Source organism: Lipotes vexillifer, unplaced genomic scaffold, assembly GCF_000442215.2.
Source record: "Lipotes vexillifer unplaced genomic scaffold, Lipotes_vexillifer_v1.1 scaffold614, whole genome shotgun sequence".
NCBI classification, from domain to species: Eukaryota; Metazoa; Chordata; class Mammalia; order Artiodactyla; family Lipotidae; genus Lipotes; species Lipotes vexillifer.
The window spans coordinates 647225-673101 of record NW_006787203.1 but is presented as its reverse complement, the minus strand read 5'-3'; the positions used below and the strand labels follow the sequence as shown (position 1 = coordinate 673101).

Below are 25877 nucleotides of genomic sequence, written 5' to 3'. Positions count from 1 at the left end.
ACAAAGGTCTTATAAACCATGTTCATAAAAAATTAAGCTACAAATGTGATTCATGCTTCAAGAAAACCTGTGAAAAAGCTGCTACTCCCTTATATTAAAAACTAGCAAATTTTCCCTGTTTTGCAATAGCACACGTAAACCTGCTGGGCTGATTCTTACTGTATACTGTGGTACACACTTATTGTCAAATATTTACTTGTAAAAGTGATAGTACTGACACTATTATGAATTTTTTTTAAAAAAACCACCCCGTATATTCAAACCTCATAAAACTTAAACACAAATCCAATTACACTGTAAACCGTGATGAAGGTATCCTCCAGTACGACCATCCCCCTTCCACAGACTACAAATTCTGATCTGCTAACATTTTATCTGAAGTGATGCATTTCAACAATGGATTTTCACTAGCAACATACATCTCTGGGTAAGATCCTTCGGTGGAAAACTGTTCTAAGTAACCCCAAATGTTTTTTAACAGCCTGCACTCCTTTTCCACATACTTAGCCAACTTAGAAGTATTTCCTCTTACCTGTGGAAGCAAATTGTGTTACACACCTCAAGGATTTGTTACTCTTTTACAAAGACACCACCAGAATTTTTTTACCTTGTCTTGGTAAAAATTCATAGATTCTAATTTTTATTAAAACTTGAGCAATTTGATCATGTCACTTACTAAAAACATTAAATACATTCCAACATTAGAGAAGTCTTGATTTTAAAACAGCAGTCTCTTCCTCCACTAGATTTAGAATTTACTACCAAAATATCTTACTTTGTTACAGAACACAGGCAACTGTGTTAGACTTTATAATGGTCCAAAGCGTGCGCCCTTCCTTTTGTCTTTGCCATGATGGATTTGTTATTCTTTTACAGTAGTGTCCTGATTTGTATCAAGTGGACATCACTGAAGGGATGAGTTCAAGTAGGCTTGTTTCAAAGGACTCCTATGGATCACAAACTATGAAGTATCTCCCAGCACGATGTTCAGTATAGCAGGAGGCTCTGAAATAGGATGTTTTTTCCATCTTCCAAAAAAAAGGATGTAAGTAAAGAGGATGCTTGTCCATAATGCAGTCTAGGTTATTAAGAGCTCAGTCTCTGACACCCCTGAATAGTTCTTTACCAACAAAAAGGTCAAATGGAAGTCTGGCCAATGTCAATAAGGACAACTTTAAATCTCTTGAAGCCCCTCTCACTGCAGAAGAGTGACAGCAAAAACAAAATGGTGACAACGCCCAAACATAGATCTTTGATGTTCCTGTTCATATAGCCAATATTCAGTATTTCTGTACTGTTAGTTTACAGTTGGGGGGGAAATGTGTTAATGTTATTCATCTTTTGTGTTGACTTATTTCTGAGTACCAATTAAACCAAAGGGGGCCTTTTGATAAGTGACTTTAAGCTCTGGTTTATGCTAAAGCAGCTCCTTATTGCGCAGAAAGGACATATTATTTTATGATTCATGAAAACAAACTGATTTCTGTTGCATCTTCCAGGGAAGATTTAACAATGTAAGTAGTTCAATCCTGACCTGAATTTAATACTTGTTTCCTGTTTGACAGATAAAGGTGCTTAATCAAATTAAGAAAAAAACATAATGCCCCAAAGTAGAGTTCTGTTGATGTTGAATTAAAGAACTGTTACCATAGAAAGCTTCAGTTCTGTTTTTATTCAGCTGAAAGGAAGACTATTGTTAGAATTTAGGTTTGTGTCTTTTTCTGTCAGTATGTATAGCCCCTAAAGCCTAGTATTGAAAGCATCTTAAATGCCCTAATCATTTATGTGAAAGTTGAATGTTTTAAAAAAGCAACCTTGATTATACACTAATCTTAGTGTAACATACAAACATGTTTTAAAGTTCTTTAAAAAAATATACTTAGGCAAGAAGTAGAGAATATGGATGAGCCCTGGAGTAATGGCTAGAAAGAATCAACAGAAGGACAGTCTGTATACAGATGTATACTTCAGGTATGTTTTTCTTTTTTTTTTTTTTCTTTTGGTTTAAGCTCTTTCTACATGGTCTTTGCAGTGGTGTAAGACACCAGCTATCAGTAAACAATGTTAATTCTTGTTAGGACAAAAAAAGATGTATGACATAAGTGAAATGGGTCCCCACCAAACCAAACACCTTACATTTCCACAAGTTTTAAAATTTGATTAAACATTTTCCTGCTCCATGCATACTTTTACCACCATCAGTTATATCACATCCTTGTAGATTCCACTTCAGGTTGTACTGACTTAGTGGTTTCTCAACTTCTTTGAAAATATTCTCACCTGTAGTCGTTTCTTCTTTACTCAAACTCAGCACTGATTTCTCAAAAGTAAAGAACAGCTGGCAGTACTGATAACATCTGACTCATTAAGAGCCAAAGAAAAACTCAAAATCATTTGTCTTGTTCCATAATTAACTGCTGATGTTGTGCCCCACTCTTCAAGCAACTGTTCTCATCAAAAAGCTGTACACAAAGCTTAAGTTTTCTCTGGATACATTCTTTGGGCTACTGCATTCAGACATGATATATAACTCACCATCAGTAAACAGCTTTGCTTGGCTAACAAATGGGCCACTTCTAAACATACTTTGGCTGCAGGCTTATTTTCATTTTCTATTTTTATGAAGAAATTATGCTGTGATGATACACTCCACTTTAAAATTGCTAATTCTCCTATTGCTTTCCCATGAGTTGGGAATATTGTGATGAGGGCTTAGTCTGGTTATATCAACATACATTGTTATTTTTTTTAGCAGTTATAGTGTCACAGTTTATTAAAATTTGATAATATAATTCACACTCCAGTGTGCCTTAAAAAGCACACCAAAGTGCACTTTTCTTGTTTTGACATAGTGGGTATGAATTGGTAATATAAACAAACAATAAAATGTTGTGGTTCAGAGATATACATGGCACAACTGCTGTCGGGTCATGAAATGATGAGAATGCCATAGGCAGTTTCTGTAGCAGCTACTCAACTTTCCCATTGTAGTGCAAAGATAGCCATAGACAGTACATAAATGATGTGGCTGCAATCCAATAAAACTTTATTTATGGACACTAAATGCTGAATTTCATAATTTTCACGTCAGGAAATGCTCTTTTTTTCCCCCCCCAACCATTTAAAAACTGTAAAATCCATTCTCATGTCACTGGCCATACAAAATACAGGCAGCAGGCTGGTTTTGATCAGTAGGCCATATAGTTTGCTGATTCTTGCTCTAGTAGATTTAACAGAATACGGTTAAGTCCAGAATTAATGGCTTATAACATGAAAAAATGATCGAATATCTTTTATCCAAAAGCTAGGTTTAGTAAAGGTTATAATGTTCCTCTTTTAGAAGTTATAAAATATATTAGTTCTTGGAGACAGAAACCAAAACCAAAAAATTGATACAAACTCTGAAATTCAGCAACTACAAACTGAAATTCAGCAACTACATGGCTATTTAAAAGGCAATCTTTATAAAAGATCAAAAGAAAAAGAAACCAATTAGATACCTGCTAATTTGTGTTGACTTTAAAAGAAGCCACAGTAAGTTATACCAAATGCATTTACTTTGTACATCTTTCAGAATAAATGGGGAGACAGAAGTCAAGTCTTAACATCTAGTTGAGGTATGCATTAAAAAATAAGCCAACACTGTTGAAATGTAGAAGGCTCAGGTTGATTTTTTCAATTAATAGATGAAAAATCATCTAGTTAATAAAGTTACTGAGTTATGTTCAGTTGCCCAAATTAAAAAAAAAAAAAAAATAGCCCCCAGATATTTCTAAAACAAAATTACTAGTCATCAACATATATAAGAAAACATTTCTGAAGCCTTTATTTACAAAAGCTTTAAAAACAATCCCTGTTTCACAAATGTTTTGTTTAAAAAGGACCACCCAGTTACAGCATTGAAGTATCATGAATAAAGAATGTACAAGAGAAACAAACCAATGTGGCTAACATTTGGAGATTTGCTAATACTACTGATTGAAGTGCAGATAACACACATCATAACTTGTAGTCCATCATTTCAGGGCAGAGTTAATGATTACCAAAGTGTCTTCCTACACATGCTCTGATCTGGTCACATATTCTGCATGGCTAAATATTTCACAGTCTCTTTTGTCAATATATATAAAATAGATTGCAAAGATATACACAAAAAAATAAACAAGCATTACACTCCTCAGGTAATTTTATCAGCTACACTGTATATAGCTAATAAATTTATATTTTTTGTATTTTGTTGTTTTGCACCAAATCTCTCCATTATTTATCTTTGTAGCAACTATGAAAGCACAAATTTTTTGTCTTCTAATTTAATCTGGTATAAAATATACCTAAAGACTTGCAATCTTTGGATTTTAATGAAATTGATTTGTGTAATCAACAAATCAAGAGCATCATTAAGTATGGCTATAAAATTTTAAAAAATTAAAAATAAGGGTAAATAGCGATGGAATAAAAAGAAGCAGATCAAGGGAAGTGTGCTATCATAAAATAACCGCAGCTTCAACATCTTGGATACCAGTTTCCGGGCAGACACGAAACATCCAATCACAAAGGATTTTTCCTGAAGGGTGTAAAGCTGGTTTGAAAAATTCTTCAGTCACAGAGCAGCCTACACATGCCAATTAGAAACTGACAGACACTAGATGTGCTTGGGAGATTAACTACTACGTACAGAAACAGCAGTTACTAAGCTCCTCAGTAGTTTTTTTGTCTTTTTTTTTTTTGGTAGTCTTGCTGAATCAACCATTTGCACAATGCATGTTTTATATTCTGTGGGTCAAAAGCAAGTAAATACTGTATAAAGTTGGCAGATGGTCATTTTTCCAGCTAAGAGCAAGAAAAGCCAAAACTGCTGATAAAACAGAGGATTTGAGTCAGAATCACTCTCTAAAGTGCAAAATTGATGGTCCACAATCTCAAATAGCTAAAACTCCTGCAGAATGGAAGGGAGACATGAAACAGGGAAATAAATTACAGTCAGTGCTAGTTAATTTAGGAAGGGGAAAAAAACCAAGCTCAAGTAAGTAATGTTGATCAAAGTATTCAATACTGAATAGCTTTCCCCACTCTCCGTCACACACGCCTACTAACAAGTATATTAAGGCCAGATTTAACCTGAATGCTTTTCTATTTATTAAGATCTGAGATAGGAATGGTCATACTTAGTACTGAAAGGCAGAAAATAAAATGAGCTATGAGAGAAAAAAAGTAATGTCTATTGTTCAAGGGATTCAACCAGAGATAAAAGCTATATACAAGCATGTGCGTAGCTCAAATAAAATAAAAATAAAAGAACTATTTCATGTCATGACTGCTTGTTGGCTTCCTCTTCATATGCATTCCCTGTGCCATTCTGTACATAGGATGAACCAGAACCAAGGCCATACAAATGACCACAATATTTGGCATCATCAATATGATCTTCAAAGAACATCTAAAAAGGAATTTTGGAAGAAAAAAAAGATAATTTTAACCAAAAGGTACCACTGGTAATTTATATTTCAGCAATGTAAGTACTGACTGTTCATTAACTATAATGACAGCTCTTTTCTGTGGTGCTCCTCTGAAGCCACACATTTAAATTAAACGTATAAGACTGACTTTCAAAAGAAACCAAAGAAAAAGACTACCAAAAAAATGTATAAACACAACGCCTTTCCTATTAACACTCAGACCATTTTTGAGAATTTGTAACGGAAAAATGGCAGGCATTTTTATTCCATTAATTTAATAATATTTAATCATGAGAATGAACAAAAATAGCCAGTAATGGGCAGGGGAGGGGAAGTTTAGGTTTATAAGTAGCCTTGAGTCTATGTGCAAGGCTAAGTTGGCTAAAAACAATCAAACCCCAAACATGTGTGGACAGCAAACCCTGAACATTCAGATTAGGTTATTATCTTTAATAAAGCCAAGAAAAATAAAGATAACGAATTAGTAGCAGAGAATCCACCATTAATTGAACCATTAAGGTATTTTTAAATGCAAAACTGAGAACTCAAAAGGTTGTCTTAATTCTCTAATGAAGCACTGGGAAGAAGTACAAAACAAAATGTTTACTTGTCATGAACAGCCCAAATGACTTCTGAATCAATACCACTTGGCAAAATAGCTATATGCTTTCTATTGTATGTATTATTAATACATTTCTACAAAAAGTTTTAAATCCCCAGAAGTATTCTCAGTCATTTCTTTAATGTCTAAGAGGATATACTCAAAAGAATTCTACAGTGAATATTTTGCAAGAAGGAAAACTCTTGTAAGCAAAAAAGTCCGTTCTGTTTTGTTTTTGCACAACTGGCTTTCTTTTCTTTGCATTTAGCTACAGTGAAGTATACCTGTCACTTAACCTAAGAGTAACTTGGGTTCATTAAATTTCATTCTTCCATACCTAACTTCTTTATATTTGAAGAACTTATCTCTGTCTTTTGCCACTTAAGGAGTGTCTGCCCAGCATGATTTTTGATTTAACTATTTCAGATTTAACCCCTTTAGAATTCAAAACCTCTTTGTCAGAATCTACTAAAAAGCATGAGTCCTACTCTGTAAATCCTCAAAGAACTGAAGAATGGCAAGAGCAAATAGTATTTTCAGCAGCAGTTTAATACCTAAGAGAAGCCAGTGCCAGGGAAAACTTAACATATGGATTCCTTGACTTGACAGAAGCAACACTGATGTGGCCAACAGAAAGTCCTCTAGAGTTCTCCCATTAGTAATGTGTATGACCTTGGATAAAGGCTACCTGCATCTGGCCTCAGTTTCCTCACCAAGAAATAATATGGTTGGACCTACATGAATTCTAAGGTCCTTTAAATTTTTTATTCTACAAAGAACTTATTTTTTTTCATTGCCTTCTGAACTACATTTCAAGATGACTTATGATGACTTTTGATTACTTTCATTCAAGTGTAGTGAGTATGACTTATATGGTACCTATAATTATATCTTCACTTAATATGTACTTATTGCCCCAAAACTTTTGCCATTAGATTTTAATGTTCTCAACCTAAAAACCAACTGAGAAAAATGCACTGATGTCTCCATACTTCTCTCATTTTGAAAAAGGCCATTCCTGTGAGCAATGAGTCAGATCCTGCCTGATGCTGTGGTCCTATCCGTTCCAGCTCTAACTGTTCAGCAACTTCCTGTAAACCACCCTACAAGAAAGAAAAATGGCTTGTCAAAAGAAAGAAACATTGCAACACTCGAATTCACAAATTACATAACTTAGACAATGACCAAAATAGAAATGAACTTCAGTATGTAAAGACGACCTTATGAAGATCAGCAAAAAAACAGAGAATGTGAATTACTGATGTATTTGTTGAATGGGGGAGATGTTTATAATTTAATAAATGAGATCCTAATTGGGAAAATTTATCTTCATCATACTCTTTAAGGCATGTGGCAGGCAAATAACTTCCCTAAAGATATGGGGGAAGCAGATCATACATAAGGTAACACGTACACAGGGTAACATTTACCAAGTACATTCACAGTCCCTCTATCATCCATCACTTATTATAAAACTGACTGTAGGCAGTTACTTCAAATTTTCTTAAGCTTCACACAAATCTATCTCTAAATAGTTTCATCTAAATAATTTGCACAAAACAAAGCTGTTATGATTAAATCCATAAGAATTCACTAAGTGCTTAACTGTGGTTTTGTTAGTTTAAAAAGGTTATGTTGTAATAAGAATACAACTCCTTAGAAGGGTCTGCTAAACACCCTCCTATGTAAATATTGCTAGGATTAAAAAAAAAGAAAGATAATGAGATTGAAAGAAAGGAAGAGAAAGAATACAAGAAAAGAAGGAGAGAGGGAGTGAGGGAAGGAGAATAAAGAAGGGGAAAATGGGAGGAGAGAAAGTAAAGAAACATCAGGCCCAACGACACACACAAATTTCTCTAAATTTTTAAGGCCTCTACCACCAAACTAGCCCTAATCTACACACAGCTTAAAACAGTGCTTTGCACAGCAGTTGCTTCAGAGCTAAAAATAGCACAAGGATTAGGTATCATTAGCAGCTGCTTAGGAGAGCAACAGAGTAGAGCCATTCAGTACCACTGACTATAGGTCAAAAAGTACCTTTGTCATTAACCTAAATTTTAACACTGCCGGTAACTCGGGGCATATTCAGAATATCTAATATGCTTAGAAATTTTTCAACAACATACACATAATGAACAATAATTCGGTTCTCTGTTCCCCAAAACTGTCATTGTACAGACATGTCAATTTTAAAAAGCATTTCCACAGCCAAATTAAAACATTTACACCTTGGATTCTCAGCACTCAGTACTTTCAGGGGGTACCCTTTCTAGAGTAATGAGGATAACCTACTGTAAGTTCACTTGAGTCACAGTAGTCTCTTCAAATAGCACAGAATTCTGCTGTTCTTTGGTGCTACAAACGTGAAGTAATATTTCTTAAAAATTTCCCTGGTTATATGCTATATCCTGTAATGAGGCAAGCAAACTTTGGACAAAAGACCACTCTCATGATTTTCAGTTCATCTGTCAAAAGCAAAGTTTCCTTATTCAATTCCTAAATTGTTTCTTTCTGCATAAAAGTAAAACTCTTAAAGTTTTTACCATCTCTTAAAAGTATAACCTTCCTTGCACTTCTAAAAAGCTGGTGAGGAGAAAACTTGATTAACCTTGATGTAAGTTCTATGAAGCAACCACTTTACATAAATGTTTTTCTTGAATTACAGCTTAAACACAAACACACCAGAAAAAACAAAACCACTATATTCCTTAGGAGTCTGTACCCCCTAGTGAATTCATTCTAAGACTAAAGGAGCACTTTTCCTTAATAAAGACACTTTCTTTTCTTTTTGAAAGAATTAATGTTCAGAAGTAACAAATCATTACACACATGGTAAGCAGTGTCAGAATGTAAGCTGCTGTCTAGACAGGACCTACCCAATCACTAGCACTTACTACTAACAAGCTGACATCTATGGGCCAGGGGAGGGGGGAAAAACCCTTTTAGCTATGTAATTTACTCCTAGTAACATGACCCTATGACTAGACCCAAGAAAATAATCTCTCATGAAGGTAAGCTGAAGGGGAAACTCTTTTTGCTACACAACTGACTCTCTCTGCACATTGCTGGCCACTTCAGACTTTATCTTGCATGGAAAGATTATGTGCGTGTTGCAAGAGAGTGAGAACTTGCACTTCTGTGCCTGAGAGGCTCAGATTCTGTGCTAGTTTATGTTCAATCTGGCAAGCAATGACAAAAATCTGATCTTCTGTTTAAATCTTGTTGAAAACTTATTCTGCCAATATATACTGAAGCTCTGAAAAAGGATTTCCTATAAACTATTATTTATGCAAAAAAAGAATCAAATGATCAGATAATGTAACCGCATTTAACATAAAACTTAAAAATAGGGTTTAATCAACATCCCAACCCAGCACCTTGTAAGTCAGTCACCCATTCTGAATACTGTGCTGATTACAGATAAAGCCATTCGAAGCCTTACTTTGAGATTTTTGCAGCTCTTCATGAGGTACTTCACATCATAAATGACAGGAAAAAACAATCGAAGGATCTCAAAAAAGTCAAGTTCTTCTTCAGGCAAGTTAGAATTGGTCAGGATTTTGATTAAGTAGCCAAAGTCATAACCACTGCAAAAGGGTTAAAGAATAAAGAAGAGGGAACCATAAATACCACAGAAATGAAAAGATAAATTTTTTCCTGATACAACTTTTAAGTGAGTCACACTGTAGGCAGAAAAAAAAAAAGAACCAGTACACAGAAGAAAAGAGAAAATAAATATGTTTACAATTATAATGGCAAAATGCCATCTTTTACAGACTGTCATTTCATCATTCAGGGATACCAATATACAGAGATCTCTACTACCCTCCTAAGCGTGTAGTCACTAAACTACTATTTTGCTAATCCTTGAATAGAAAACTCTCTAAAGAGTATCAAACTGTCCATAGCAGATATCTCAAAAAATAACGATGAAAGGAAACTTGGCAAAAATGTCAAATGACACAGGAAAACTGGCATTCAGAAGGCAAAAATAATGCATATCTTCCCATCATTTATATAACAAGGTCATACACTTCAAAAACCCAAACGGTAATTCCCTAACAAAGTATCTTCACTTCCCTTAAGTGATTGTATTAATAATACTCTCTTTCCTCAAAATTTTGTTCCTATCTCAATCCCCAAGAGATACTAATGGTAATGTTGAACCTTGAAGTGAAGGTAGTAAAGGCTGAGAACTAGTATCTAGAAAATAAAAAACCAACTCCCACACTCTCAAATCAACACCTCCTCTCCCTACTGTTTGTCTTTTCCACAGCTTTATATCAATACCTCTCTACACTCCCGTGCCACAATCACACCCCTTCTTTTCCCTGTCTACCTTTCCTTTAAGGACCTCCCACAGGATGCCTTCCCTCAAGAGCTCAGCTCCCACAGATTTCTCAGACAAGCTGTTTTCTTGTACTTCCCTTTAAAGCACATGTATTGTTTTCTCCACGTTTAAAGGGTACGTGTCACATCTTAATTTTTTTTCCTTATGGCACATAGTTGGGACTGAAATATTTGATGAGAGATACTATTTAACATATCTTTCTGGGGAGATTACAAATAAAATTTCTATTCAATGTTTAGAATTTTACTTCTTAATTTAAAAAGAGAAAAAAATGTTTTTACATTGAAGACCATTAAGGAATATCAAGGAATAAACAGCAGAAACCTTTAAATTTCTGGTAGCTAACAAGGAAGTAACTTTGCTGTCTACCTAAAATATGTCAGTATGTTTGCTTAACATCAATACTAGTAAAAGGAAGATCATATTAGAGTTTAGGATTTATAAATTTCTTCAACTATTCTTTATCTACTAGAAATAGATTAGAATATGAAGAAAATATTTAATGACATTTAGTAGAATAAAATCTTAACATATCTTGACAAATGCTCAAATATATCAGAGTCTAATCCAGACTCTAAACTCTAAGAAGACATGACCCCTTTCTGTTTTTGTTCATCTTATCCTAGTACCTAGCACAGGGTATTTGCTCAGCGTATTTTTTGAAAGAAAGAACCTGTCATACATAGTAATAAAAAAACAGGACTATGCTTTCCAGTTCTTTTGTATCTTCATGACCAGGAAAGTAAAAAAAAAAAAGAACTCAAAAAACGTTCCTGAAATTACCAGAGACTTAAGCCTCATCTCCTGAGGTATAGGCTCAAATGGAGAATAGAGAAAAAAGATGATAGGTGGAAATTAGTATGCTCAATACTCCAACTCAAAAAATTACTGCTTAGTACTGCATTGAAGCTGACAATATGAAAAGTCCTTCACTATTCTCCTTCATTACACAGGCCAGCACTGGAAATTCTAAAGCATGCAGAAACTTTTTTTTTTTTTTAAATGTGTGAAGTGGACCAAGTATATCAACATGAATATATGCAAAATGCAGTGCTTTTTAAAAAGATAACAAGAGGCCAAATAAAATTCCCAAGGTCACTATTAGTCCCTGGGCTGCCAATTTAATTTAGTTTACTTAGACAGGAAAATGCTTTCTCTTACCTAAAAGTCTATATTTACAAAATGGAATTAATTTCCTTGCCATAAATTCTCTTCAACAATCTGGTTTTATTTTATGATAAGAAAGAATTTTAAACTACCACTTATTGAGAATTTACTGTGTATAAAGCACTTTACTAGATGCTTTAAATATGTTATTATCGACCATTAAAACAATTCTGCAAGATAATTCTTCTAAGTGATTTCTTCCTGACACTCTATTAAAAAAAAACATTAAAATCCACCACAGAGACCCACCCCTAGCTTTCTCTTTGCCATTTTTTTTCCATAGCACTTAATCACCATCTAACAAACCACAATATACATCTCATCATTTTAAAAAATTGTCCGCATACTCCCACCAGAATGTAAACTCCATGAAATGATTTTACTCTATTTTGTTCGTAGCTTAATGCCTAGACTCTTACCACAGTGCTTGGCATATGGTAGATAATAAATTTTTTAAAAAATGAATGTTTTCATTCTAAGGCTTAGAAATGTTAAATAACCCTAGGTAACAAAGATTCCAAATGGCACTGCTGGATTTAAACCAAGGTCTATTTTTCCAGCCTGTGCTCTTTCCACATGCAATACTGTCTCTTAGTCTAAAATGGATCCCGTATCATTAAATTCATCTTTAAGTAGACCAACATCAGCCTGTCAAGAGTTAGGAGACTGCTATATGGCAGCCAATTTTTTGTAACTAAGCCTGAAATTGCTGACACAGTGACCCAAGTGAAGTGTGAAGCAGCCAGGAAATGATAACACAAATGCCATTTTCAATGTAATCTTTTTACCTGTGAAATGATAACCATTTGACCCCTTCACAGAGGACTACTCCTGATGTCATAAGAAGTTCTGCAAAGTACTGGGTCTCAATTCCTTCCTCCTCATGTTTTTTAAACTGGATACCAGATGTTGTTAGTAGCTCTATAGAGTCTTGCGCATACATGTCCTCCCTGGCAGAAGAAAAAGAAAAACATTCAAAAGTGCCATACTTCAAACTGTTTTTCTCCCACTTATATCTATAACTACAGCGCCAGAAATATCAAGAGAGAGAATGGGCTTGGGTCCATTTATTCCAGTGCTTCACATATATGGAATGAAAACACAACTTAAGTACAAAGGTCATTTAGTATTTTAGAAAAATGTTCATATAGTAAATAATCATTCACAACAGTCCAATGGTGAGATTTTCATCTTTACTATCAATTTCATTAGCCTTTCACAAGTTAAGTAAATTTAACTGGGTTTGAAACAAAGGGTCTTCTAACCAGTGGCTACCACCACAAAGTAAGAGACGTGTTCTTATCGGGGGCTTTCAGTCTCAGCAGCCCTTTTAATGCTGCCAAATGGAGCTGCAGCCCCGGGGGTGAAGGCCTGTGTCTATCTCCCAGGCTCTCAAGAGGAAAGAGACTGAGTAGAAAACATCTGCTGTGGCTGCACATTCCGTCTTAAAGAAAAAGGAGATGCCTCCTCTCACTAATGATGAGCCTTTCAAATAGCTCTGATAAGCAGTAAACTGTTTAAAATGAAGGGCTCTGCTAGAATAGCATTAATTTCTTCTTCTAACAACCTTACTCCTAGAAGATTACCTCCCAAAAATCAAGCCAGGAAATCTAAATATAAACCAATCTTTCAAGATTTTACTTAAGCCAAAAAGAAAGCCATCTCTAATTTCTAAGCACAAACACACAGGTACCCAAAACATTATATTAAATCAAAAAAGTGATCAAAATGAAAGTATGTTTCTGAGAATAAATGAAAAGTATTTCATGCATTGCCCACTGGATGTTTCCTTTTATTTACTTTTAAAATTGTGAGAATACTGGTTTTTACCACTTAGCAAAAGAAAATTCTACAAAAGCTTTAATTAAACAAAACCAAAAAGAACATTACACTTAGGCCAGAAAGTATCCTTATGGTCTACTCTCTGGAAATCAATTTACTATTAAATGTCTTTGAAAAATAACAAAACTAGCAACTGAAATATTTAAAAACAGAGAAGAACCACAACGATCACTATAAGTCAAAATTCCCTGGAAAATTTCCCTGGAAAACCCTTGTTACAGAAGGGTATCTGAATAAATCCAAGTTTTTTCATTACACAACAGATATTACTGTCCTTATTATACTAAAATATGTACCTTAAACAAGTAGAATCTCACTCATCATGCCCCAATGCTAAGAGACATGCTTTAGCACTATAATCAACCAAACGCATACCAGATTTTTTCTCCAAGCACACATTATTCTGGGCCATATGTTCACTTTACTTTAATTTAGTTTATTATCTCTCTCTCAATCAGAATTTAAGCTTGAAGAGGGCAATGATTTTTGTCTGTTTTGTTCAATGTTATATCACCAAGGAGTACTGCACTATTCAAGTCAGTATTTCCCAAACCTGACCAATGATAACAATCGCTCAGAAAACTTAGCAACAATATGGATTCCCAAGTCCCACACCTGGACCTACTGCATCACAGCCTCCAGGACAGAGACCTGGATGAGTACCTCTGGTGTTTTATGATCAAGTATCAAACTATACTTTAATTTTCATGTACATATCAACTCCAAACTCAGTTTAGAGCAAATTCCCAAACATTGGACTTTGGCAATAGAAAGACAGAAGAATTATAGAAACACTAAGTTATAATGACTATGACCAACTTTCCCCAACACTATGTCCCTGGGGCCTAGCACAGCTGCTGACATATTCATTCTAGGCACTCAATAAAAAAGTCAATTTTCATCTTTCTTCAAAATATCCAAGATTCATGGTGCTCTTTCTCCACATTAGGTAGAACTGGTTTTATCTTCCAACTGACCCTTTCTACTTAAATAATATTTTTCACTGTATCCTTAAACATCTCTTAAGATATTAACATTAGTATGAATGGTGGCAAAACTACAGTAGCCCTCTCTGTATAAGAAAAAAAGTCTTTCAGAGATTGTAATAATAAAGCAGTTATTATTAGAACAAGGATGTTTCTAGAAAAGAAAAATGTCAACTTTACCAAAACTGAGACGCTTAATGGTCACCTACTCAGGTAGGTGCGATCACAGCAGTATCGTAGTAAAGACCAATGTTCTAATGATCAGCTTGGAAAAAAGGTTAACATGGAACAAATGAAATGGTAAAGAACTGATTTTAAAAAGGGTTATCTTTTGGGAAAAGGATAAAAGAGAATTTTTGGAACTAAAGTACGTATAAATGGTTTTGGAACTAAAGTACGTATAAATGGTACGTATAAATGGTTTAATAGAGATGAGTACCTTTCACCCTCTACCAAGTTCTGGAGCGTATATTATTAAATTCAACAGAGTAAAAACAAAGAGTCAGGCTAAACATAATGCAATGAGAAGCCATACTATTGCACCACTGACAACAGTACCCTCTGAATTCATCAGCCCTGCTTTTCTTTAGATCTTATATGCTAAGTATCACATTCAGAGAATGGAGGTTCTTAAGTGGCACTACCATTACTTGTCCTACACCTTCTTTTACAATTTTTCAAATCGGATGTTAGATCATATGAAACAATCAGAGGCTGTCAAATAGAAGGATAGTGCAGTATAGTAATATACTCAAAATGTATTAAACATTTCCCCATCTTACAGTCAGTTTGAAAACAATTTGCCCTTACCCCAAAACACTGGAAACTTCCCTAAGCTATCAAGACTACTCGCACCAATGATATAGAAGTATTGTGAGTAAAGAAAATGGGTTTTGACCCAGGGCTTGAGTTAGAATTCAGATTCTGAATTGATTCTAAAAGAAACACTAGGCTCAAAGATACTATTACTTCTCCCATATATAACTTACAAAAGGTTTTGTGGACTGACCTGAGAACATAAACATTATATAATATTGATTTAAAAGGAAAATGCACCCAAGTTTCCAAGAACTATCTTACCACCTGTGATGTGTAATCTACTCATACACTGGAGTATGACCATAATAAAAATCTCTTCACAAGAAGGATAACTATTACAACAAAAACATATATATTTCAAATTGCACTCAAAGTTTGAAAGCAAAATTAATGTTGTAAGATAATTTTTTCAATCAAGAAGTATTTTCAATACCCAGTTTTCCAAATTTCAAAACAGTGGCAGTCATACTTTTCAAATAACATCTCTAAACCTCAAAGTATTTGCATTGTCTTCTTTAGTCTAATTCTTTTGTCCCATGATAAAAAGAAACGTAAACTTTTGAAATTTAAGGTTTTAAATATTTCCAGGATAATGACAACAAATTCAGTTAGAATTTCATTTGTCATACTTGAGGGAAATTAACTCCTAAAATTAAACTAAAAAAAAAAGTTTGGGTTAAATTTATTTCCCACTTACGTCAAATTAAATTTAAAATTAAACTGCCAAGTTGAAGTTCCTGGAGGGTATTCTCCTTGCTCATTCATAAATGTCAGTCCTAGCTGAATTATCTTCAACAAGTCCACATTACACCGCAATAGTTGGTACTGATAGTCAGCATTGCTCCTGAATTCTCCAATGGGTCTTGCAACCACACCTGGAAACTCGGTGTCCTGTAAAATAGTTTTAAGGTTCATTATTTACTAAATGGTCGAAACCACAATCCACATATTCCTAGAATAAATAAATAATTTTGGGTACAAGTCAAAGAATCCTGTTATAGGTTATATTCTACACAATTCACGTTCAATTGCAAAGTACCTTTTAACTAGGAAGAGCATTACTTTTTAGAACCATAAAAGAAAACTCTGCAAACTTAACGACTTCTTCTTACTTTAAATATATTAGTAAAAAACTACTATGTATTAGATACACGTAATAATGCAACTGAGAACTCTATTCCCAAGGAAGGGGGAAAAAGTCACAAATTCATGTTTCTCAACCAGTGTGTGAAACTATGCTCAGAGTATTCTAATGTTAAAACCAATGAAGAACTGTTTAAAAAGAATGGAAAATGCACCATACTTTCCGATTGCTTTTCTGAAGTAAGGTTTATCTAAACACCAAAACCCTCCTAATTTCTTGGGCTAAAACAGTACTCTCTCTACAGTCCAGAGAAAGCACATCCTTAAAAACTGCTAAAAACTGCATGCCACCACTCATTCCTGTAGAATGTTAAACACATCTCTAATGTTGTCACTCCTTATCATCTGAGAGAGAAATGATCACTATGAATTCCTACTAGAAAAAAATAATTTCATTCTAATTGTAAGTACATCTATTAAATAGGGCATTATCTATGTACACTCAAATATTCATATTTTAACCAATCAACCTGCCCCTCCCAAAAAAAAAGTATTAATTTATTTGTATTAAATATACTAAGAAAATAATATATCAGTTTAGTATTAAAATTCAAATTAGGAAACTAAGAACAAAACCTAAATATCAACTCATATGAAGCAGTAAAGAAATGAAAACTTTTCTCAATTCAGTCCAACTCAACAACCACTTTACTGGACGCTATGTGTTATGCTAGCTGTCAGGGAAGAAAGGATGATTAAGACACTAATCTCTTACTTCTCGAAGCTAATAATCTAAAAACAGTAGAGAAGCCAAAACACAATAGTAAAGAAGCAAAATAATTAACTGAGTAGACAAGCTAGGCAGATTGAACAGTATATGCAAAAGTAGAAATGCTTAACAGTACAGTGTGTCCACGGAACTCCACTGGTAATTAAAAAACAAACAAAAAACTGCAGATCAACAATGCTTCACTGGGAAATGTGAATTTTGTTGTTTGAGAAAAACATTCAGGAGTTCCATCTGGTATTAATATTAGGCCTTAATGTTGCTAGGAGCAGAACTGGCATTCACAGCTAGGTCCTAGCATTCTTCTGCTGAATATAAACAGTTTCACACTATGACATCAGACAAGGCCAGTCTGTAATCATGACTGAACATACGCAAAAACACAGACATTTGTCCAAACCACAAAAATGACCAAACATCTTTCTATCTTGGCTGAGTGACTGTTGCTTCTTTATGGCTTTAGCCTCACTCCAGTCTTCTCTCATTCTAGTTGAGACTCAATAAGATACCCTATCATGGAATTACCCAAGCTTACTAACAGTATCCAGTTCAGAGCAAAGCCCTGCTTCCTTACTCCTTTCCTAAAACCACCTGCCACAAGCACAAATCCTAAAAGTCCTTTCTAACACTCTTACTCAAATGCCCCATGGTTCTAAGAATGCATTTTCCATCAGTGCAATGAGTAAAAAACCCAACTTGTCATATTACAGGTGTGTTCTTGGTGGTCTTTAGTTGGAGGTCATTGACAAAATTCTTTTTATAATTAAATTAATCACTAAAAAAAATCAGCCAGAAGGGCTGAATTCAAGATGTTTAAAATCCCCTTTCCTCTTTCATAAAAAGCATTTTAAGGATTTTGCTCATAGGCATACCATAGCAACGTAATTATATTTTCGGATAACTTGACGAATTTTCTTCATCTCTTCATCCAGGTTGCAAGCCCAAACTTCACAAATTCTTTGGCTATGATCTACAGTCGCTGCTGGCATAGTGAGGGCACAAGGAGTCTAGATGCCAAGCATCAAAATGTTATACTTGATTGAAGATTTGTTTCGTAAAATACGTTATCCTTTATTTATGTACCTGTCAAAATAAGAACCAGCTATATGAGGAATCTGAATCACAGAATAATTGAGTTGACAGAAACCTAAGAGATTATCTATTCACAGTCCTTGCTTTATAAGAAAATCAAAGTTTAGAAAGTGACTTGTCTAAACTCACACAGCTAATCAGTAGGAGAAAAAGGACTACAACACAGGTTTCCTGGTTCTACTGTTATATAAAAACAGTGGTTTTTGTGTACATACTAATCATTGTTAAAATTTTTTCATTACTTAAAAATTACTCTAAATTCAACTCACTCTCTGAATAAAACTTTATAAAGACATCCCTTTCTAGAAAAAAAAGGAAAAGTGACATGCTGATATACATGTGAAAAGATCAGATCAGATGTTACTAGGGCAAAGATAGTATTTGCTTTTATTCCTCATTAACTGAACATTCAAAGTCTGATTTAACTACAAAATCTACTGGAATTTATTCAAGTCAGATTGGAGGGGCCAAAAGTAAACCAATTAAAAAAAAAACTTCTTTCTGCAATAAGTAACAGCCACAGAAACTGTTTCCATGTCTGTAACTGTGGATGGGAGAAAGAAAGAAAGCAACAGAGGGTCTGCATTTCAAATTTTTTCTTTCTAATTTCTTAAAAACCAGAGCATTTTCCTTGGTTACCAAACACCCATGTCACGTTTCTGGTCCCTAAACGCAGGTTTCATGGTATATAATGATAACAGTACAGACCAACATTGATTCTTGAGCAGGGAAATTCCAGATGCGCTTTCATTTTTCACACAACTTTGAAAAAAATCATAACAGAAAGTGTAAAAAAGGGAATTATGACCTCCCCTTCTAAACTCTGCAGTCACAAATGTAACCTCGAGTGCTCTAAGAACAGAAACCAAAGATCCAGGGCCCCTTCTTTTATAACCCTTTTCGCTAAACACAAACACACACACATAGTGGAAAGACCCTGTAGTTAAACACTGCTTTCCTCCACCTCTCTCTACTACAGCTCCAGAAGCCCCGAAGAGGCATCAGAGGCCCTCTCTTTACTGGAGGTAGCATCTCCGAACAGCGGGTTCCCAACGAAACGCGAGGACAGTACAGACACACATCTCCGAACAGCGGGTTCCCAACGAAACGCGAGGACAGTACAGACACACTCAAGTCACAGATAACTCTTCCTGGCAGAAAGCCAGAGCGAAGGTGCTGATAACCATTGACCGGAGCCGGATGGACTCCCAAGCACCGCTGCGTGAAGGAATACGAGAAGCTAAGGATCTAGGCCACCGCCCTCCACTCCCAATTTCCGCCCCACAGCATCGAAGCACCAGGTACAAAGCCTTTGCGTCATCACTCCGCGCCACCCCGTTGACATACCCCCAGCCCCAGTTACCCTCCCCCCTCCACCCGCCGCCCAGCCCTTTCCTTAGCCAGCCGCACTCAGGCTGGCGCCATCGCGCACCCGCTTAGGTTCGTCACTCCCGTCCCCTTTCTACTTCTCCAACCCGCCCCTCCCCCGGCAAGTCTGGCAAGATCTACTTGTGTCGCTGAGCTCGCGCTTCTCCTCCTCCTCCTCGCCATAGAGACAGCACCCAGCGGCGGTGGGGGTGGCGGCAACGACGGCGGCGGCGGCGGGTGCCCCATAGACACCTCTCGCCCGGCAAGGGGGAAAGGGGAGCCGGAGCTGCGCCGCACCGCGCTGCGCCGTCGCTTCTCGCACGTCCGGGCGGGGGCGCCAGATGATGACGCGACACGCAGAGAGGGCGGGGCACGCAGGTGACGGAAGCTGGGGGTGGTGGAGAGCTGGGCGGTCAGGCGTCCTGACTGGCTGGTTGGGGCGTCAGGGCAGTGAAGGAAGGACTGCTGGTCCCGGGCGGCGAGTTCCCTGTCTCCAGCTGTCCGCAGACAGAGCATGCCCCCCTGACCCCGAGGACCCCCGGCCGGGTTTGCTTAGAGAAGACGCGGCTCCCCAGCACTTGGGCTGGGGCGTCCCTGCCCGCTCCTCCTCTGTCGCTGGGGAACCGCCGGGCTGAGCAGCTGGGAGAAGCAGGCCAGAGCCTTCTAGGGCCTCGGGCCCGGGGACCCGTGGAGGATGAGCTGGCTCTTTCCCCTGACCAAGAGCGCCTCCTCCTCCGCGGCTGGGTCCCCTGGTGGTCTCACCAGCCTCCAACAGCAGAAGCAGCGGCAGATCGAGTCCCTCCGGAACTCACACTCCAGGTGACTGGTCGCCGCCTCTCCGACAGGAAGAAAAAGTAGGGCGGGAGGGCGGGCTGGTCCTAACTACACTCGCAGCTCCTCAGGCCGACTCCCGCCAGCTGCCGCCTTTTGACCTACCTCCCTTCATCCTGCCTCTCACGCTTGCTCTCCCATCCCTGACCCACGTTCAGGGTTTTCTTCCGGGCCCTCCTTCCCTCCGTCCCGCCCCACCACTGCTCAGCTCCTCTAATTCTGATTTGCTCATCCCTCCTGACACAGCGTTGCTGACTGTAATCTGTCTCATAGTCTGTCTCCAGTATGCCTTGCTTTGCCCGGCTTCCTCACTAATCTTGCCCTTTGCCCACCTGTTTGCCGCGTTGGCAGAATTGTTAAAATTCTGTACTTGGGTAAAAAGAATTGTGAAGAGTAATCTCCAAGTTTCACAAATAGTGGACCATTTTTGAAAACAAAACAAAACTGTTTCAACATTAAAGAGAAGGGAAGACAGTTTTCACCAGTGAGTTCTTCTCTGGGAGTGACATACTCAATCCTCTGAAGTCTCTAATAGAAGATTTACCCCGTTCTAACCACCTCCCCACAGCTGGCAACTATCAGTTTCTGTTCATTTCTCACTTTGTTATTCTTGTTCCCACACTCGGGAATTGCCTTAGAGTCATCTTGATTGTTCTGTTGGCGTTGTATGAGTTGTTCATTTCCAGCGTGGTCAGATTAGAAATATTTTGCAATTCAAATTAATTCAACTGTTTTTATTGTAAACTGGTTTGCTGCAGCCCTTTATATTGCAAAAATCTGTGACCTCTAGTGGTTTTCAAAAATTAGAACTGCCTCTTTATATTATATGAATTATGCAAGTATATTTACTTGAGTGTCAGCACGTATTTTAATGTAAAGATGTCAACATCTTAATAGACTTTTCATATATTTGAAGTATATATATTCAGAGGTATTAAAATTGATTAATTCCTGTGGAAGGAACTTCTAGGAGCCATTTTATCTGTTACACTAAGGATTTTTTCCCAAGCAAGTTATAGTGTAGAACAGTTTTAAATTAGATATAGTGTTAAAAGAAAAAAATCACTGCAAAGTGAGTCTGGCTAAAATGAGGCCTATTACTGATTGAACTTCAGGTGTTTCTTGGTTCTTTGTCTCAATTGTTCTGCTTGTTGAGAACTTTAGAAAGGTGAGAATTTGTGGTATTAAACAGGAAAGAATGGCATGGTATTTGATTTAATGGTGGCTTTCTTTTTGGAAAATTAAGTTCATAGAGTTCTTACAAGTCAGTCTTACTCCAAATAGTGTTCTCTACTAACCTGTAAGAGCTACTCTTACAAAATATGCTTATGAAGCAAGGTGACTCCTTTTTAACAAACAACGAAAGTTTGTCTCCTTAGAAGGCATCACCTTGGAAGACTGTTTGTATACTATGCTAGTACTGCTATTGCCAAAATACTTTTTAGAACCATACTTTTGGAATTAATTGCTTTTAAGCCTTTAGTATATTCTGTTAGATATTCTCACTGCTGGCAAATTTTTATTCTTTGAGGTTGGAGGTGAATTTTTCAAATATTCCAAAGTCCCTTGCTGCTAAGGCTGGTAAATAAGGAAAGCGACTGATGTAAAATTTATTGTATATTTTTTTGGCCTTCAAATAAGGTGAGATTCTAAGGCAGGAATTGCTAATCTAAGGAGTTCTGCAGTTGGCTTAAGAGGATGGGTAAATACTCTGAGTCAAATGCAGAAGGGATGTCTTTTGTTATTTTTTGAGCCAGAAATTATGGACATAATCAGACATGTGATATTATCTACATATTTGTAATGTTTTATGAACAGCTAATTTTAAGTACTTGATTCTTTTAAGTTCTTTTATAAAAATATTTGAAGTTTTTATTGAAATATTTCACATTTATAAACTATACTTGGATAATTCTGGTGACAGTTAAGGAGGTCAAGTACTTCCATTTTTCAAAGAATGGTACGATTCCAAAAATGTCTTCTACCTATTCTTGTTAAGTCTGCTCTTTTAACTCATGACATACATTTTAAAACTAGCTGGTAAAAATGATGTATGTGTGCAGTATCTGAAAATATGTTGCTTGAGTAACCAAATTCAATACTACAACTTATGCTTAAAGATTTTTGTATAAAAAGACACTGCGATTGGTTATTCTGAAGGTGCACTTTGTAAAAGTTCAAAGAATGTTTCGAACGGTATTTTAATGAATAATACAAAACTTCCTCAGTTACGAGTATTAATATCTTGTTGCAGTGCTGCCCACCTGCCTCACGTTTAATACTCTATCCCTTCTGCAAATACAGGGTCAGTAGCTCTTTCTTGGCCATGAAAGCGTCTGACTTCGTCTCCTCAATAACCTTTCCCACCCCCATTCTCTCATCTACCTTCCAACTCCTCATAATTAAAAAAAATCCCACTTCAGGGAAGAGTCTCTTTAATTCCCTTTCCCTAATCAATGTAAGCTTCTTTTCAGTTACCTTAAGAAATTCCTACCTCCTCATCTTCCGCAGGCCTCTCCTAAAGGTTAGCTGAATATTATGTGTATTTATTCCTCATCTAAGTCTTACTGGTAAGGCAGGGCAAATGGGACACTGTCATATGATGGTCCAAAAAAGTGTTTACCCAAAATATAATAACACATTTGTCTGCTATGAAAATGGAAACAAAGTTATGTAGATTACTAGGCTCAAGAATTTTATTCCACCTTCTAAATAAGTCATCACAGTATTCAGTTTACCACTAAAATTCCTGACTTTATGGGCAGGAGTAGAACTAATTCTGTTGTTTCTTTTACTTCCTAAAGAAGCTCACTCTAAGAGACACTGTTGATTTCCCATCTAAATCCATTTCTTCTGATTTCTTGGAAGAACATTGTTTTTATATGGGTTCCTGGCCTGTGGGACCAATTATTTAATGGAGGCTGTGCTCTTTCAACCTGCTTAGGTAAATAATGATTGTTCACGCCAATGATGATGGTCTCATTCCCACTGCTAGTTACTGTGGAAGCAAGACACTTGACCTAATCTTAGTCAGTGGGGTGGTGGGTTGGAAAAGAAGTCTGCTGGGGAGCTGCTCAAAACATTTTCTTAGTAATAGAAGTGTCTAAGAGGAAATGCTTTGTGTTTTGGATATCGTTGTGTTACATGGGACATCTAGAACTGCTTGGATCATGAAGGAAGAAGACTGACTACTGAATGTGGTAGAGTAGAAAGACGGACAGTCTGTGATAATATTGTGATGCTGAATTAACCAGATCTGGAAACTTCCTTCCTCCGGACTTCTTGCTGTATAAGATTATATGATACATATACATTTGTATTATACATACAAATAACCCCTCACTGTTTAAGACACTTCCGACCTGGTTTTTCAATTATTGATACTTGTAGTTGAAACTGCCCCAAGTGATACTCACTAATCCCAGTATTTAAAGATTCTTCGAACTGAAGCTAAGTATCTCCCTGCATTGACCCTGCAATCAGAAAATACTAAAATCTGATGGTAGCTCAACAGTTACTTTACCATCCTTACTATCCTGGTTCTTCCTCTCTCACAGTATCTACAGTTAATTAGCGTCTTTATTATTTTATTTCCTTAGCTCTGAAGGAACAACCTGGAGCTGTGTTGTAAATGGTAATTGTTATCTGTAATTAACTATATAAATTCAAAGTTATACAAATAGTACTCTTTGTTACCTTTTACTTAGGGAGATCAGCTCTCTCAAGTAAAGGACTTCTCTGTTTTAATAATCAGTTATGTGGTAATTCTGGTGCTATTTTTATTTTATATTTAATCAGAAAATCTAATTTGGGAGTTATTTTTATCAGAATTGCTTTCTTTTTCACTCTGGTATGAGCTGTTAGAGAAAATGAATTTGAGGAACATAAATGCAAACAAGCAAAAATTATTGACATTGGGAAAAGCAACATGACTTAGGTGAAGTCTGAGTTCCAATTCCCATCTGTAGAATCAGGAATTGTGATTTTTATTCTGCAGGATTGTTGGTATTTAAGTAATATATATAAACATTTAATAGAGTATCTGACACACAGTAAACAGGCAGCAGATTGTATTCCTTCTTTCCACTGCATAGAATCAGTGTGCCTGGAACCTTTGCCTCTTAGCCTGCATGGATCTAGCCAGCTTATTATTTATGAATTGCTCACAAGCTTACAGCTCACTTGCCTCTGGCAGGACTAATTCTGACTTTCCATTCAGAAAGAAAGAGTTCTTTTCTTCACAAATGAAATGTAAGATTTCATTTTGAAAAATTTCAGACAATACATGTAAAGAAACTAGAATGTTATCGGACACACAGTAAGTACTCTTTAATGCCAATTATTTTATTTTTGTATCTTAAATACAATAGTGCCAACCTCATAGTTTTTAAAAATTGTTTTGAAATCTTCTTTTGTTGCCAGTCCTTGGATATTCTTTCTGATTACCCAGATTCTTTTAAAAAACCTTATAACATCTTTGGAGAGTCTGCTCTTATATAATTTTCTTACCTATAGCTGTTAAGTTTAACCCCCCTGTTCCCAGGTATAAGGCTGTCTCCTGTAAACTCATGGGTTTCTTAGTAAGCCTAGATTCCAAACCTTTCTTTCTGTAGTTTTTACTGTCAGCTCATAAGGACTCACATGCAAACTTGATAACACAAAAAGTTTGTAATGACAGGATATGTGTATATGTTTTAACCTGTCTAGTGTTGTATTTTTTTAAAAATCTGTTGTCGACATAATTTGAGATTTTTCATTAAAATATCCAAATTTCTAACTTTTAAAAAATAGATTTTATTATTTAGGGCAGTTTTAGGTTTACAGAAAAGTTGAGCAGCAGGTACAGAGATTTCCCATATAGCCTTTGCCCTCTCCAACTTTTCTTTTAAAATAGAAAGATCTGGCAACAGTTCCCACATAACAGTGTTTGCTTTGAGCTTGGGAGTAGCTGTCCTATTTACTGGGCCGCTCTTCTCCATTTTACCAGTTTGCAATCACACCCTTTTGTACCACAAGCAACTGCCTTCATTCATGTACCTTTCTAACTCTTAAAGGTATTTGAGAGTAAAATTTTCTCGGGGAAGAAAATCACCTTGACTTGTTGCAATAAAAAATTCTATAAAAATCTGCTGTGCCTTAGCCTATTGAAGCTACAGAAACCTACAAAATGTCAATATTTTGACTCTATAAATTTGAACTCTTATAGTGAACTTAAAATTTATGTATATCAATCCCATAATTAAGTGAATTTTAATTTGATACATTAAATCATAGTCTATAACCAGTGATTAAAAGTTATAATTTCAGAGTATATGACACAATAAAGCATGTTACCATTTAAAAATTTTCCTAAATAGATGGTAACACTCAAGTGCTATCTCTAGTTAATTTTCCCTATAGTAGTATCAGTCCATACCTGCTTTTTAAAAAAAATTACCACATAAGGCTTCCCTGGTGGCACAGTGGTTGAGAGTCCGCCTGCCGATGCAGGGGA

The 25877-nt window shown here is 36.2% G+C and overlaps 2 protein-coding genes across 3 annotated transcripts in view; one reads left to right on the top strand and one right to left on the bottom strand.

The window, feature by feature from the left end:
- Positions 1-3801: 3801 nt before the first annotated feature.
- On the bottom strand, positions 3802-19895 carry CNOT7 (CCR4-NOT transcription complex subunit 7). Its single transcript, XM_007459909.1, has 7 exons — positions 19694-19895; positions 17965-18175; positions 15920-16113; positions 12364-12525; positions 9500-9644; positions 7050-7160; positions 3802-5437 (listed from the first exon to the last, which is right to left on the bottom strand). The coding sequence occupies exons 2-7, from the start codon at positions 18079-18081 to the stop codon at positions 5309-5311; spliced, it is 858 nt and encodes a 285-aa protein (XP_007459971.1). The 5' UTR covers positions 18082-18175; positions 19694-19895; the 3' UTR covers positions 3802-5308.
- Positions 19896-19916: 21 nt separating this feature from the next.
- The window catches only part of VPS37A (VPS37A subunit of ESCRT-I), a 39467-nt gene continuing 33506 nt past the window's right edge, over positions 19917-25877 (top strand). For both annotated transcript variants that reach the window (XM_007459908.1, XM_007459907.1), the window contains exon 1: positions 19917-20371. In XM_007459908.1, coding sequence (XP_007459970.1) covers positions 20247-20371 — 125 coding nt within the window. In that variant the 5' untranslated portion in view covers positions 19917-20246. The remainder of the gene's footprint in view (positions 20372-25877) is intronic.